Source organism: Panthera tigris, chromosome E3 (genome assembly GCF_018350195.1).
Source record: "Panthera tigris isolate Pti1 chromosome E3, P.tigris_Pti1_mat1.1, whole genome shotgun sequence".
NCBI classification, from domain to species: Eukaryota; Metazoa; Chordata; class Mammalia; order Carnivora; family Felidae; genus Panthera; species Panthera tigris.
In genome coordinates this window covers 15,444,567-15,459,125 of record NC_056675.1, presented here as the reverse complement: position 1 = coordinate 15,459,125, position 14,559 = coordinate 15,444,567, and the positions used below count along the sequence as shown (strand labels likewise).

General features: G+C 44.7%; 1 protein-coding gene across 2 annotated transcripts in view; it reads left to right on the top strand.

Moving 5' to 3' along the window:
* Positions 1-501: 501 nt before the first annotated feature.
* Positions 502-14,559, top strand: part of TMEM248 (transmembrane protein 248) — a 41,310-nt gene continuing 27,252 nt past the window's right edge. Inside the window, exon 1 of one of the 2 annotated variants that reach the window (XM_042971292.1) lies at positions 502-699. In XM_042971292.1, coding sequence (XP_042827226.1) covers positions 598-699 — 102 coding nt within the window. In that variant the 5' untranslated portion in view covers positions 502-597. Of the gene's footprint in view, positions 700-9,867; positions 10,113-14,559 lie in introns of those variants that run through there. The other variant, XM_042971293.1, reaches the window with a different exon arrangement.

The window sequence follows — 14,559 nt, the reverse complement described above, 5'->3', positions numbered from 1 at the left end:
GGGCAGAGAGAGAGAGAGAGAGAGAGGGAGACAGAGAATCTCAAGCAGGCTCCTCACTGTCAGCACAGAGCCCGACTGGGGGCTTGAACTCACGAACCGTGAGATCATGACCTGAGCTGAAACCAAGAAGCCAACGCTTAACCAACGGAGCCACCCAGCTGCTCCAGAAATACAGCAAAATCTTAACGGTAGCTACCATTGGGTTTGGTTATTACAGATGGTTTTAATTTCCTTTTTAATAGTTCCTAAAGTTTCCTAACTGTACACAATACAATGGTTGTTTTGTAATCAGAAAAATGGAAAAATTATTCTAAGAGCATAAAAACAAACGCTGTCCAAACCACCACACGACACAGAATTGTAATCGTGCACATTAGCTCTTAAAGGGAGAAGTTTGTCTTAAAAGTGACGCAGCTGATGTCTAAACAGGGTTTCCCAGGCAACCCCTCTGCGGTTGCCAATATAGAATGCCACCTCTGGGGTAGAATCATCCTCCTGGAAGGTTCTGAGGCCTCCTCCTCCTTAAAAGAATGACGAGCTGTTTGCAGGGCTAGGTGTCTGGTTTAAATTCCCTCTATGGAAGTACACACCCGCTGAATGGTTTCACTGCCAGAAGAAAAGTGCTACTCCCGTAATAAAAAGTCAGTGAAGCTGAAAGAAATCGAGTTTCTTGGACTTGGGGTGGCAGCCGGAAGATTGGTAAGCATTCTCAAACACGGAGGCATCTCGCCTGAGCTCTGAGTCCATGGTCAGAATTCACCTGGAATTCTGATGGTCCCTGCTGCGGAGCGCAGGACAGGTCTGGGAGGGGAAGGAGTCTGGTCGTTTCCTCCCGATTTTGAAAAGTCAGAGGGGGTGGATGGACACGGTCACTGTCAAGTGAAGAGTTTCTTTTATCATCTCATAAGTCATAGTGACTCATTCTGAAAGCTCTGTCTTTTTAAAAGTGTGGAGATGAGGACGCCTGGGTGGCTCAGCCGGTTGAATGCCCGTCTCTTGGTTTCAGTTCAGGTCAGGATCTCGGGGTTTCTTGGGTTCAAGCCTTGCCTCAGGCTCGGCCCTGGAGGCGTGGAGCCTGCTCTCTCTCCCTCTCAATCTCTCTCTCTCTCTCTCTGCCCCCCCCCCCACTTGCTGTCTCTTTCAAAATAAGTAAACTTTATTTGGACGAGTCAATCAGTAGCGTGCTGGATTAGGTGGTCTACTGAAGATTCTTCCTTTAAAAATTTTTTTTCAACATTCATTTATTTTTTGAGAGACAGAGAGAGACAGAGCACGAGCAGGGGAGGGGCAGAGAGAGAAGGGGATAAAGCAGAGTCCAGGCTCCGAGCTCTCAGCACAGAGCCCACTGCGGGGCTGGAACCCATGAACCGTGAGATCATGACCTGAACCGAAGTCGGGCGCTTAACCGACTGAGCCCCCCGGGCGCCCCAAGATTCTTCTTTTCAAGACTGTATTAAAACTATGCCCTGTATATACTCCAGCCCGGGCTACATAGCGTGGTGCTGGAGGGGCTGCAAAGATTCACACGTCCTGGACTCTGCCTTCAGCTTATTCCCAATCCAGGAGAAATGGGAAGGTGCAAAAACATGACAAGTTAAATGGCTCAAGACTCAGCTGAGAGTAAGATACAATGAAAGTGACAGGCAACAAATGCCTGTTTAACTGCCTAGTGGAACAATTGCAACATCTTACATGTATCTAGCCCTTAGGTACTGTGCTAAGTGAGCATTTAAAGATGTATTACCTCTTGACTGTGTCTAGGAAACCGAATTTAGTAGGAATACTAACAGGTAGCATTAATTAGCGCTCGATATGTGCCAGGCACTGTGCTAAGTGCCTCACCTGGAAGAACTTGTTTACTCTTCTCCGGTAGCCTGCAGGTCAGTCGTGCTAATTGTCCTGAGGCACAAAGAGAAGCTGGTGCGTGGAGATGCCTGGACATTGCACAAGATCACAGAGCTGAAGCGGGGAGGCAGCATTCGAACCCGGGGAAGACTAGCTCCAGGGCCCCCACTCTTTTTCTTTCTTTTACTTTTTAGTGTGGTGACAACACTTAACGTAAAATCTATCCTCTTCACAAATATTGGAGTGTGTGTTATTGTTGACTCTAAGTACAGTGCTGCACAGCAGGTATCTAGAACCTTAACTGAAATTTTTGGACTGTTAATTAATAACAGTACGCCCCCACCCCAGCCCCTGGTAACCCCCATCCCAATCTTTGATGTTATGAAATTGGCTATTTTAGATACCTCATGTAAGTGGAATAATGCCTTATGTCCTAAGGTCCATCCATGTTATCCCATTTTGCGGAATTTCCTTACTTTTTTTTTTTTTTTTTTTTGGCCAAGTAGCATTCCACTGTATGAGTATACATTTTCTTTATCCATTCATCTGTCGATGGCCATTTAGGTTATTCCCGTGTCTTAGCGATCGTGAACAATGGTACAATGAACACAGGGGTGCAGATATCTCTTCAAGATCGTGACTTCTAATTCTTTTGGATAATACACCCAGAAGTGCTGGATCATATGGTAATTCTACAGTTCTATTTTTAATATTTTGAGGAAATGCCATACTATTTTCCATTGCGGCTGTGTCATTTTACATTCCCACAGAGTTCCCATTTCTCTTTTTTTAAATGTATTTATTTTGAGAGACACAGAGAGAGGGTGAGCAGGGGAGGGACAGTGAAAGGGAGAGAGAGAAACCCAAGCAGGCTCTCCACTGTCTGCGCTGACAGCACAGAGCCCGATGTGGGGCTCCATCCCACAAACCACGAGATCATGACCTGAGCTGAAATCAAGAGTCGGTCGCTTAACAGACTGAGCCACCCAGGCGCCCTGAGATTTGAAGAGTTTTTATTAGGGTCAAGATGAAAAAGAGGAGAGGATGTTTTCAGTGGGGCGTGGCTGTTAGGTCATCAGTTGTTGGGAGATTAGGATAATAGCATCTCAAGCTACAATATTTGATTCACATTTTAACACATGCTGTCAATTCCTGAGCAGCCATGAATTTCTAGTTGACTGTAGGAGGCAGCAGAATTGCCCTGAATTTACCACAGCCTGAAGCAGAGGTCAGAAACTATGGCCTGCAGCCAAATCTGGCCCAGCACTTGCTTTTGTAAATAAGATTTTATTAGACTACAGCCACTCCCATTCATTCTGTGTCTTTCACAGTACGTGGCAGAGGTGAATAGTTGCGACAGACACCGTATGGTTCATAAAGCTTAAAATATATATATTTTTTGCAGAAAGGTTTGCTGACTTCTGGCCTAATGTATCACAGTGATTTTTATTTTTTCTTCTAAATTTTTATTTTGAGAAGTGTCAAATCTACAGAAATACTGAAAGAATACTATAATGAACATTTGTATGCCCTTCTCCTTGATTCAATACTTAACATTTTGTCACATTTACTTCCTCTCTCTCTCTCAGGTGCGGATATCATAATTCAATACCTCTATTTAGTATATATCTAAATATAGTATATATCTCCTAAGAATAAGGACAATCTTTTACGTAACCACAGGAATTTAACATTGATGCAGTCAGTAGACCATATCCAAATTTTCCCAATCCAGGTTCCTGTGCAGGATTGCTTTTAGTGGTCATGTGTCTTTAGTGGTCTTTAATCTAGAACAATTGCCCAGGTTTCTTTTTTCCTCAGCTTATTAAGATAAAATTGGCAAATAAAATTATGAGATATTGAAAGTGTACATCATGATGATTTGGTATACATGAATTTGGCATACATGTCTTTCTTGTTTTCATGACATTGATGTATTTGAAGAGTGTGGGATAGGTATTTTCAGAATGTCACTCATCCTGGATTTGCTTGATCACGTCCTGAGGATTATTTTCAGGTGTTAGCATTTTGGCAGGAATGCCAAAGAGGTGATGTGTCCTTCTCAGTGCACCCCATCAGGAGACCCAGTGATCATTAGTGCAGCAAAACTCTACCTATGGTGGTAGTCAAACAGGATTGACTTGCTCAAGACCCAAAATGACAGGGCTCAAAATGGCAGTGCTTACCTATCTACAGTCTATTCCTGGAAAGGGTACTAGGTAGCAACAGCATGGAAATAAGGAAATCACAGCCAAAGGCTGTCTCACCCTAAGGGTCTGGGACGTCCGGGTGCAAGGTCCTATTACCCACCCCTCTCTTGGTTCAGGAACCACCTACACTCGCACAGAACACCTTGGAACAGGTACTCCGTTCACATAGAAGATCCAAATGTGCACACGGATTTCAAATGTTTGCAGTCATCTGGGGGGTTGGCATCCATTTGAACAGAGAGCTGATCCATCCACTAATAAATAATATGAGCACAAATGTTTCATACTTGACAATCCTGTTCCTCCCTGATCACTGGCTATCTGTGCTTTGTGGCATACTTCTGTTGACTGATTAAACTACAATCAACCAATTTTTTATGATGTCGTCCCTTCCAACAAAATCTACCTTTTCTCATGTACCATAATTGCTTCTCATAGCAGTATAAGTCAGAGGCCTTGTCTCTAGTATTTCCTGAGCAAACGTCAAATGCAGACCCAAAGACATAGTCCCGTTGCAATTGCTGCCTTGTGGTCACACAGACCTCACACCTGGTCATCGGTTGTGAGGACACAGACCACGCGCAGAAGGTCATTAGGTTGGACGTTGTCCACTCGCGTGGTTTTTTTTTCTTAACGCGGTGAAATGTTTCCAACTCACACCGACACTTTTAGGGTGTCCAGTTCAGTGGGATTGAGTGCATTCGCAATGTCACGCAACTGTCACCACTGCCTGTTTCCAGAACTAATAGAAACTCTATACAATGAAACAATAGCTCCCCATTCCCTGCTTCCCGTGCCCCCCCCCCCATGACCTCTTTTCTACTTTCTGTCTCCATGACTTTGCTGCTTCATGTAAGTTAAATCATGTAACATTTGTTCCTTGTGTCTGGTTTGTTTCATTTATCATAATGTTTTCATTTCACATAATGTTGCAGCACGTGTCAGAGTGCCCTTCCTTTGCAAGGTGATATTCTTTCGTATGTGTAGGCCAATTTGTTTGCCTATTAATCTGTTGGTGACCATCTGGGTTGTTTCCACCTTCTGACTATTACAGATAATGGGGTGATGAACATCGGTGGGTACGCATCGGTTTTAACTCCTGCTTTTTGTTCTTCGCGATGTACACCTAGGATTAGAATTGACGGGCCATATGGTGATTCTATGTCTAACCTTCTGAGGGTCCGCCAAACGGTTGTCCGTAGTGGTCAGGTCACTTGTTGGCTCTTCAAAAAAGAGGAGCTTTTGACACAGTTCTTTGCCCCCAGGACCTTCGGAGTCAAAGCTAAGAGACCATATTTATTCCCTTCCTCTAAGCTTCTCAACCAGCCATGGAGATTTGGTTAGACTTTCCCTTTAACAAGCTATTGGCTCCCTTTCCCCTGGGAGCAATTGCATCTTCTTCCATATATCATCAATTTTAAGCCAGTCTTTTCTCTCTAAAGAAGGCCCTGTGGTTCCCTACCGTGCCAATATACTGCTGGCAGCAACAGGAGATGGGCAGGAGCCTTCTCTTCAGTTCACCTCGAGGGTCTGATTGGATACGTGCAGAGAAGTGCATCTGGCCCATCCACTGGGCAACAAAACATCTCAGCAGCCAGCTCCACCGCAGTGGGGTGCGGGGAAGTGACCGTCAGTCCTATCGATCCCTTTGAAATCCTGCCGTTAGGTCCAAATTTCCGGACATGGTATCTTGTTGTGGAATAGTCCCAGCCTCTGGAGCCCTTACCTGAAGTTTTAGTGCAGGTTCAATGTTGAAAGAGAAAACAGAGTGCAGCGGGGAAGGCCCCTGTGTGAATTCCTCTGCCACCTCCCCTCCCCCCTGCCCTGACTCCACCACAAAAGCATGGCAGGTAAGGGAGACACCATCACAGCATACATTTATAAATCACATATTCCAACTTTTGACCAGACTTTAATTCTGGTCCCTTTTACAGTAGCGTCCCCATAGCCCCCTGGATTAATTCTATTGCCCCTATGGGGCTTGTTAGCAGGCCGAGGCAACACTGTAAATGTGCTCCGTGCCCAGGAGATCTAGAAGAGTTACTTCTCCACCTCTGGCCATTTCACCACCCATTGTTGGTAAAAGACCTTGGGAACCCCACTGGGAGTTGAGTCAAGAGGCCCCGGCGTTTTTGTCTTCTTCCTCCATGATGACTTTTTAAAAAATTTGTTTATTTTGAGAGAAGAGAGAGTGCACGAGTGGGGTAGGGGCAGAGAGAGGGGAGAGAATCCCAAGCGGGCTCTACACTGTCAGCACAGAGCCTGATGCGGGGCTCAAACTCACGAACTGTGAGATCATGACCTGAGCTGAAACCAAGAGCTGGATGCTCAACCGACTGAGCCACCCAGGCACCCCAAAATAATATCCATCTTAAGGAAAACTTGCAGGTATTGGACAAAGAACTACTACCTTTCTATTAAGAGTATTTTAGAATCTAATGCTGTAGGCTCACTGGAACCATATTTCTTTCTGGAATTTCCCCAAACCTTTGGATTTTCCATCCGAGGGGCTTTGAGGAGACTTAGATGTGGGATCTCCAGATTTTCATAAAGGTTTTGGTGTCACTTTCTCTCTCAATTTCTTTCTTTTTTGACTTTTACAACTAGCTGTCTAAAGATTCCCACATGATTAGAGGCTGAATTGTTAGTCCCTTTCTTGTGTTGACTTCCTTTCTTTTGTAAAGTTCTAACTTTTTTGAAAACATCTTTACTGAGATGTAATTCATATACCATGTAATTCACACAATTAAAGTGTATAATTCAATGGTTTTCAGTGCATTCACCGAGTCAATTTTCAAGTGTTTTTCTTGGCCCCAAAAGAAACCCTGTTCCCCTTTAGTTACCACCTCCCACCTTTGGCAACCACGAATTCACTTTCCGTCTCCATGGATTTGCCTCTTCTGGACATTTCATATCAAATGGAATCATAGAATATGTGGCCTTTCGTGACAGGCTTCTTTCATTTATCACGCTTTGAAGCTTCATTCCCCTTTACGGGTGAATAATGTTCCACGGTATGGATGTACCACATTTTGTTTATCCATTCATCAACTGATGAACATCTGGGCTGTTTCCATTTTTTTGACTATTTTTGTGTTGACATGCTTTAATCCTCTCGGGTCTCTGGACATGGAATTGCTGGGCTAAAATGTTAACTCCCTGTTTCGCTTTTTGAGGAACTGCCAGTTTGTTTTCCAAAGTGGCTGTGCCAGTTTGTTTTTTTTTTAATCCTCCATGTGGTAGCTGGGATAAAGGATTTGAGGTTGCCTCTTTTACACTCTCCTGTGGTCTCAATATCAAAGTCATACGTGGTGCTAGTGCTGGCGGGACGCCTTGAGTTACAGTGTTGGTCATAGCCTGGGTGAGGGGCATCCCATTAGGGAGCTCGATTCTGTCATTATATAGATAGTTCAATACTGCCTATGCCTGCAGTGTTTTTGCAACTTTAGTATTGGTTGACAACGGAGGGGAAGTGACATTGTCTTTCTCTGGATAAGCATGATGGATCCTTCTCTTAATCCATTCTAGAAACCTAGGGTCTTCCCTATGAACCATCCCCACAAAGGTATTAGCCAATAGTTGGTGGACCAAAATATTCCCCTTTAGTCAGAAGTGTTCAGAGCAGAGACACTGCTCCTCATTCTAAAATTCTCTATAATTCTCAGGAATCATTTTAACAAAGGTTTATCAGGATGATGTCTGTAATGACCTGGAAAATTATTCAGTTCCCTCACTGAATAATCCCTTATTTCCCTAGTTTCTTGCCCTCCCTGTCATCTTGCCCAACTTGAATTATCTTCTTTGTTGTCCTAAGTCTCACAGAATTAGCTGACTCATCAAACATATGGTGCCAACCAGAGAGGACACAGCTCACCCCAAGGAGATTCTGAACTTAACTTTCATTTTGCTGATGCTCAAAGCAGCAACCACAGATCTGAATTTTTAGCTGACCTGGTATCAGTTTGCAGTTCCCTGCTGGTCCATTTTTCTAGCTCCTGAGGTTCAGATTCTTTCAGTTCCAGATTTCACTGGAATGTTTTACTACTAGTATCTAATTTCAAAGTCTGTGCTACTTCAAACCAAGAGTAACTTGTTCATTTTCATCTTTTTTATCAGAATCACCCCCCCTTTTTTTTTTTCTAGTAATGCCTTAGCCATATTTTGAGCTAAGAATGAGTCAGGGTTTTTTCAGTAAATCCTACATCTGACACCAGCTGCTGAAATGGTTTAACAGGCTTTGGTTGCTAAAGAAAACTCATAGATCCTAACAAATCTACAGTTTATTACAGGACAAAAAATACAATACACCAATAATATTTAAGTAAGGGCTGGAAAGGCCAGGTGCAAGGTTCTATTATCCTTCTTCTGTAAGAGCCCAAACAGATGGCGCTTTCACTCCTGGGGCAGGAACCACCAACATGTGCATGGAACGCTTTAGAGCAGGGAGCCCAAAATTGAGTCTCTGCTGGTTTCTTTTCTAATGTTTTTTTCTGGTCACACAGCATAGGCATATTCCTGCTTGTAACTAGCCCCAAATGCAGAGCCCTTTGTCTATTATCAACAAATAATGCTGATAAGCTGACATAAACTACTCTGAAGCTCCTTGAACCCATAAAATAATACTATTAAATCGGTGTGTGTCATACCGACCAGGGGTCAGTGCCCTGCAGGAACTTTGACAAACAGCTCAGGTCCTACCGTGGTTAGCTCTCAAAGCACATAACTTATCTTTGGATAGTGCTTTACAGTTTTACAGAGTGGAGGAATTTAACGAACTGGAACAAGCTGATGTTATCACCCCCACCTCAGAAACCAAGTACAGGAGGCTCAGAGCGCTTGTGACTTGCTCAAGGTACCTTGAAGTAGCCTGTGTGCTCCTCCCCCATTCTATCCTCTTACCACTTAACATGAAGTTTGTGCATCTCTTCCTGTTTTTTGTTTTTCGTTTTTTTTTCTGAATTCCACCAGTCACGTATGCATCTCTAAACAGTGCGTTGATTAGCATGTTTGGGGGATTTTATATAATGGAATTATGCTGCAATGTATCGTTTCGTGGCTTGCCCCCCGCCCTCCCCGCCCCCCCCAGCATGTTATGCCCTTAGGGTGAGCCCGGATGTTGTCAAGCTGTTCTGGATAATCTTCGCTGTCGAAATTGTTTATATAAGAATATACTGCCTATTTTTACGTTTGACTGTATGGAGGTTTGTTTTCTCTTCAATTCTTAGTGACTACAAATAACGGTGCTATAAACATTCTTTATTCTGTCTACTTGCGCAGATGTGCAACTGTTTCTCCGGGGTAATATATTCTCCAGAAAGAAGGCACATCTTCAAGTTTCCTGGACGATGCCAAATTACCTTACAAAGGGATTGTATTAAAATTATACTTCCATGGGCAGTGATTAATGCACGGGCACACACAGACACACACTACACACCTACGTATGCACACACGTTATACTCCTAACCATCACACACAGCACTGAACACGCACACGGACCCACAAACGCACAGCACACACGGTCTTTACAGAACGCACTGACACGCAGGTCCACCCACGTGCACTAGGCACGCGCACTCACCACGATGCCAGCCTCACCACACCCCGCTCAAACACAGACACAGAAAGGCAGGCCCCGCGCGCCGTGTCAGCACGCACGCAGCCCCGGTACTCGCACGCAAGCCCCGACGTAGCCCAGCCAGGGGGCGTGGTCTCCGCAGCTCGCGACTGAGGAATCTTGTCCCGGCCGCGCCGCCGTCGGACGCCAGGTGTCGGAGGTCACGGCAGCGTTGGCGGTGGCGTTTTTTTTCTACCCGGAAACCGCGGCTGCCGGACCCTGAGACGAGTCTGTGTCGCGGCGGCGTGAGCCGGACTGGCCTCTGGTCCTCGCCTGGGCCCCGTGGAGCCCGAGGCCGCCCCCGGCGCGGCGGGGAGGATGGTGCCGAGCGGCCCCCGGCCCGCCGCGCGCCGCCGCGAGTGATCTCTGAGCGGCCGCGGGCGTCCGCCGAGCAGCTGGCCCGGCCGGGCCCGGGGCGCGCCGCTGCCCACCGGGGCGGGGTGAGCCGGGGTAGGGCGGGCCGGGGTCGGGGCTCAGCCGGGGCTGAGCGCGGGGTCGGGAGGGCGCCGTGCTGGTCGGGAGCGGCCCTTCCGGCCGGGTGTCTTCACCGCCTCTCGGGGCTGCAGCCCCCGCCCCAGCTGGCGGTGGGGGTCGCTCCGCCTTAGCCCAAGTCTGGCCTGCGCCGCTGGCGTGGGCCTGTTTACCCGCCCCCCCCCCCCCCCGGGTTGGTCCACCCGCATGCCTGGAGCCGGGGTGCCCTGCCGCCCTCGAGATGGCGGGACGTCCCCCGTTCGGACCTGAGGCCTGGATAATTTGGATTTGGCACGGGGAACATTTTGGTAGTTTGCCATTTTTGACTTTGGGTCGTGTTTGCGTTACTTCTCTATTTGCAAATCATGTACATCTCAGGAAGAAGATGGGATAGACTTTACCTATGTGCAGACACTTGAAATAGTGGTATATTATGGGTCAGGCTTGGTAAATACCCAGAGATGGGGTGGATAATCGTCTTCACTCATATTTTAATAAAATAAATCGAGGAGTGGCTGCGGGGTAATTTAGAGGCAAGTAGTTCTGTTTCTCTTGATAAATAGCATTAGAAATAAAACCAAGCCTATTGTGCTGTTTTGAACTGTGTGAACACCATAACCGGGGGACAGCTGGTGAGGGGGCCTTTGTTGAAGAATACGATGCCTGTAGTTTAGTTCTCAACTAGCAGATTACAGCCCTCGTTCAGCGATGAATGGGGAGCTTCTTTGCAGCTTGCTTTAAAGCAGGGAAGATTGTGGCTGCTCCTGAACTGCTACTTTCCTGCCTCAAAGGTGAGCCTCTGTGGGAGGCAGTGGGAGGAAAAATTCCAAGGCTGGAATTTGATTAATTTCATGATGGATATTTAATAACTTTTTTTGTCCCGATAGCTCTCTGGTTAGCTTGGGGTCTGAGCATTTGTATCCTGTGTGTAGATGAAATTGCTTGAAGGGTAAGAACACCTTCCAGTTTCCTGATTTAAGGAAAGGAAATAGACCGTTGTGCAGCTAAGATATACTTGATGACTGCAAGCTCTTTACTCCCTGGGATAAGGAGGCAGTGTGCTGACTTCCTAGTAAAGGTGGAGGAAGAATTTCTGTGGCCTAATTGAGGTGGGAGGACTGGAAGCCGACTGCCTGCCACCCACGTCTGGGTACTGAGATCCCCAAATGCTGATTGAGCATCCTTGTGTTAGGGCAGCTGGCAGCTGTTGCAAGGAAGAGAGACAAGACCTAAGTGCAAATACAGTTTCTGCCCGCAGGGAATATACTTAGAGAAAGCAGTAGGCTCATAAAAGTGGCAGGACTGAATGGCCACGTGGAGATAACTATCAGAGGTTTTTGTTATGGTTAGGCTTCATAAAGGAAGTGACCCTTGAGGTGGACCTCAAAAGATCTTGAGCATTTGGGTCCGAATTAACTGGGAAATGAAAAAGCTAGGGCCAGGTGTTGGAACAGCACTCAGGCTAGGTAGCTGGGCAGTAGAAACCTGGAAGCAGTGGCAGAGGCAGTCGGTAAGAAGGGTTAAATGCTTTTCTAAGACAGAAAAAGCACTGGCTACCCAGTCTGGCTTCTGGTAGGTTTCTGAGTTCTAAAGAATTGTTTTCATTTGGTGGGTTTCTTTTGTTCTGTTACTCAGACAATGACACAAAGCAGTGCTTAACTTACTTTAAGGACAATGAAAAAGATGCTGATTGTGATTCCTGTCTGGTATTAACAGTCAGGAAATTAAATTTAGTGTCTGCAAGTTGTTTCTGTGCCTGTGTTTAGTTTGTGGGAACTCGGCTCTAGTATGATCTTTGCCACTCTGGCTACTGCCAATTGATGAATGGCAGGCTTTTAAGCCAATTCCTGAGTGTTTTGTTTTAATTTTTAAATGTTTACATATCTATTTATTATTATTTTTAATGTTTATTTATTTTTGAGAGAGAGAGAGAGCGCGAGCAGGGGAGGGGCAGAGAGAGAGGGAGACACAGAATTCGAAGCAGGCTCCAGGCTCCGAGCTGTCAGCACAGAGCCCGACAGAGGGCTCAAACTCGTGAACCGAAAGATCATGACCTGAGGCAAAGTCAGACGCTCAAGGGACTGAGCCACCCAGGTGCCCCAGTGTTTGTTTATTTTTGAGAGGGAGACAGAATCCAAAGCAGGCTCCAGGCTCCAGGCTCCAGGCTCCGAGCTGTCAGCACAGAGCCTGACGCAGGGTCATGGGTCTGAATTCATGAACCACAAGATCATGACCTGAGCTGAAGTTGGACGCTCAACCAGCTGAGCCACCCAGACATCCCCTGGGTGTTTTTACTGACGTCTAGTTCACTGAGATGTGGCTGGTTTCTCTTACACAGTATTGTGGAAGACCTTTGAAGCCATTCAATTAGGATGCCATGTAATTGCTCTGCAACATTATGACTAGTCTCAGGACCTCACTGGCTTCAACCTTAGTCTTTCGTTAAACACTCTCAGGATTGCACCATCTTAACTTTTTGATATTTCTTTTAGACTCTTCTTCCCTTTCTAGCCACTGCTCTGTCTCCTTGTTATAGACATGCATCTGAAAAAGAGTGGCCTTTACAGGAGACACAGCATGTCGTAGTACAGGGATGGCCAATCTGCGGGATGTTTTTTGTCAGTAACATGCTGCAGAATCCCATTGCCATGTAAGACAGCCTTTATAAAAGTATTTTACTATGACATTTTATTAAAATGAAAAAGGTTATGTGGAATTTAGGAAACAACAAATGATCATAAGAAAAAAGAGCAAACCAAGAAATGGACTCTTTTCTTTTTTTAATTTTTTCTTTTAATGTTTGTTTATTTTTGAGAGAGAGAGACCGAGCACGAACAGGGGAGGGGCTGAGAGGGGGAGACACAGAATCCGAAATAAGCTTGAGGCTCTGAGCTGTCAGCACAGAGCCTGATGCCTGGCTGGAATTCACAAACTGAGATCATGACCTGAGCCGAAGTCAGACGTGTAACTGACCACCCAGGCACCCCGAAATGGACTCTTAATTAATAGAGAACAACTGATGGTTACTAGAAGAGAGGTGGGTAGGGGCTGGGTGAAATAGGTGATGGGGATTAAGGAGTGCGCTTGTGAGGAGCACTGGGTGTTATATGGAAGTGTCGAATCACAGTGTAGTGTACTCTTGAAACTAATATTACACTGTATGTTAACTAACTGGAATTTAAGTAGAAACTAAAAAAAAAAAAAAAAAAAAAAAAGAGCCCAGTATCATAGTGACTTAAAAAAAAGGAATGGAGGAAAGATAAGAGTTTTTAGCAAATTGATTTTCCATTTTGGATTCATTTTGATAAATATGGAAATCTTTAAATTCTCCTTCCCTGGTACAGATTGAATAAATTTGACAAGAGGTCTGTAGTTCTCTCTGTGTATAATTCCATACCTAAATGTAGTCCTGGGAGTGTACATCAACCTTTGGTGATGACTGTCTATGAATTATGGTCATTTGGTTGGGCCTTTACGCTGTTTGGTTAAAAGTGCTGTTTTCACAACATCTGCCAGTCTTTACACTGAGTTTGGATGTTACAATTTCATATTGAACTTTTAGTGTTGATTTAATCTTGTCATCACTCATGATCTGTTTTTTTAAATATCTGTTAATTAAACTCCAAGTCATTAAACTTTAATGTGGGGATACTTTTAAATTTGGTTTCTAAGATGCTCAACAATTAAAAAAAAAACTAAAGAACAAAGATAAGTTATTTTCCGTTTTGGAACTATGGTGAATTAATTTTTTTAAAAGGAGAGGGAGGCATGTTGGAAGTTACCATGATTTTATATTATGCCTTTGAAAATGGAGCCATGCGTTTGTTAATTATAAGTGAGTAGAAATACAGCTAGAGTCTGAATTTTGGAACTAAGTCTGGTTACAAACATGTAATTATGTCAGCCCATGTTGTTCCTTTTTGTCTTTATTCGAGTACTGGTGTTGCCTAAAATGCATTAAAACTTTATGCTTCCTGTTGTAATTTATCTTGATCATTTAAACTTGTTGTGAGTTATTGTGAAAGTCTTTTCTGCACTATGAAATGTATTAGCTTGAGAAACAGGAAACCATTGAGAGAAGATTCTACTCATCTTTGCTTTATATTCTGATTGATGACAGTTGTGAGCTATGAATTGCCTTGCTTAAAGAGGGGGAAAATAAGTTAACCATTTTAAACTTCAAAAAAAATCAGTCTTGTGCTTTTATGACTAAGATACACCTTATATAGCCATGGCGTAAGAAAATTTTGTTTCTTTTCAGCTTGGCATTAGACTTGAAACCTACTTATCAACCCTGGTATTGTGATTGATGACACAGCTTTTAGAGTGAGAAGAATTAAGTCAGAATCTCTCTCTTGCCACTTATTACCTAGCACAGATTACTTAACCTCTTTTGATTCAGTTTCCTCATCTGTA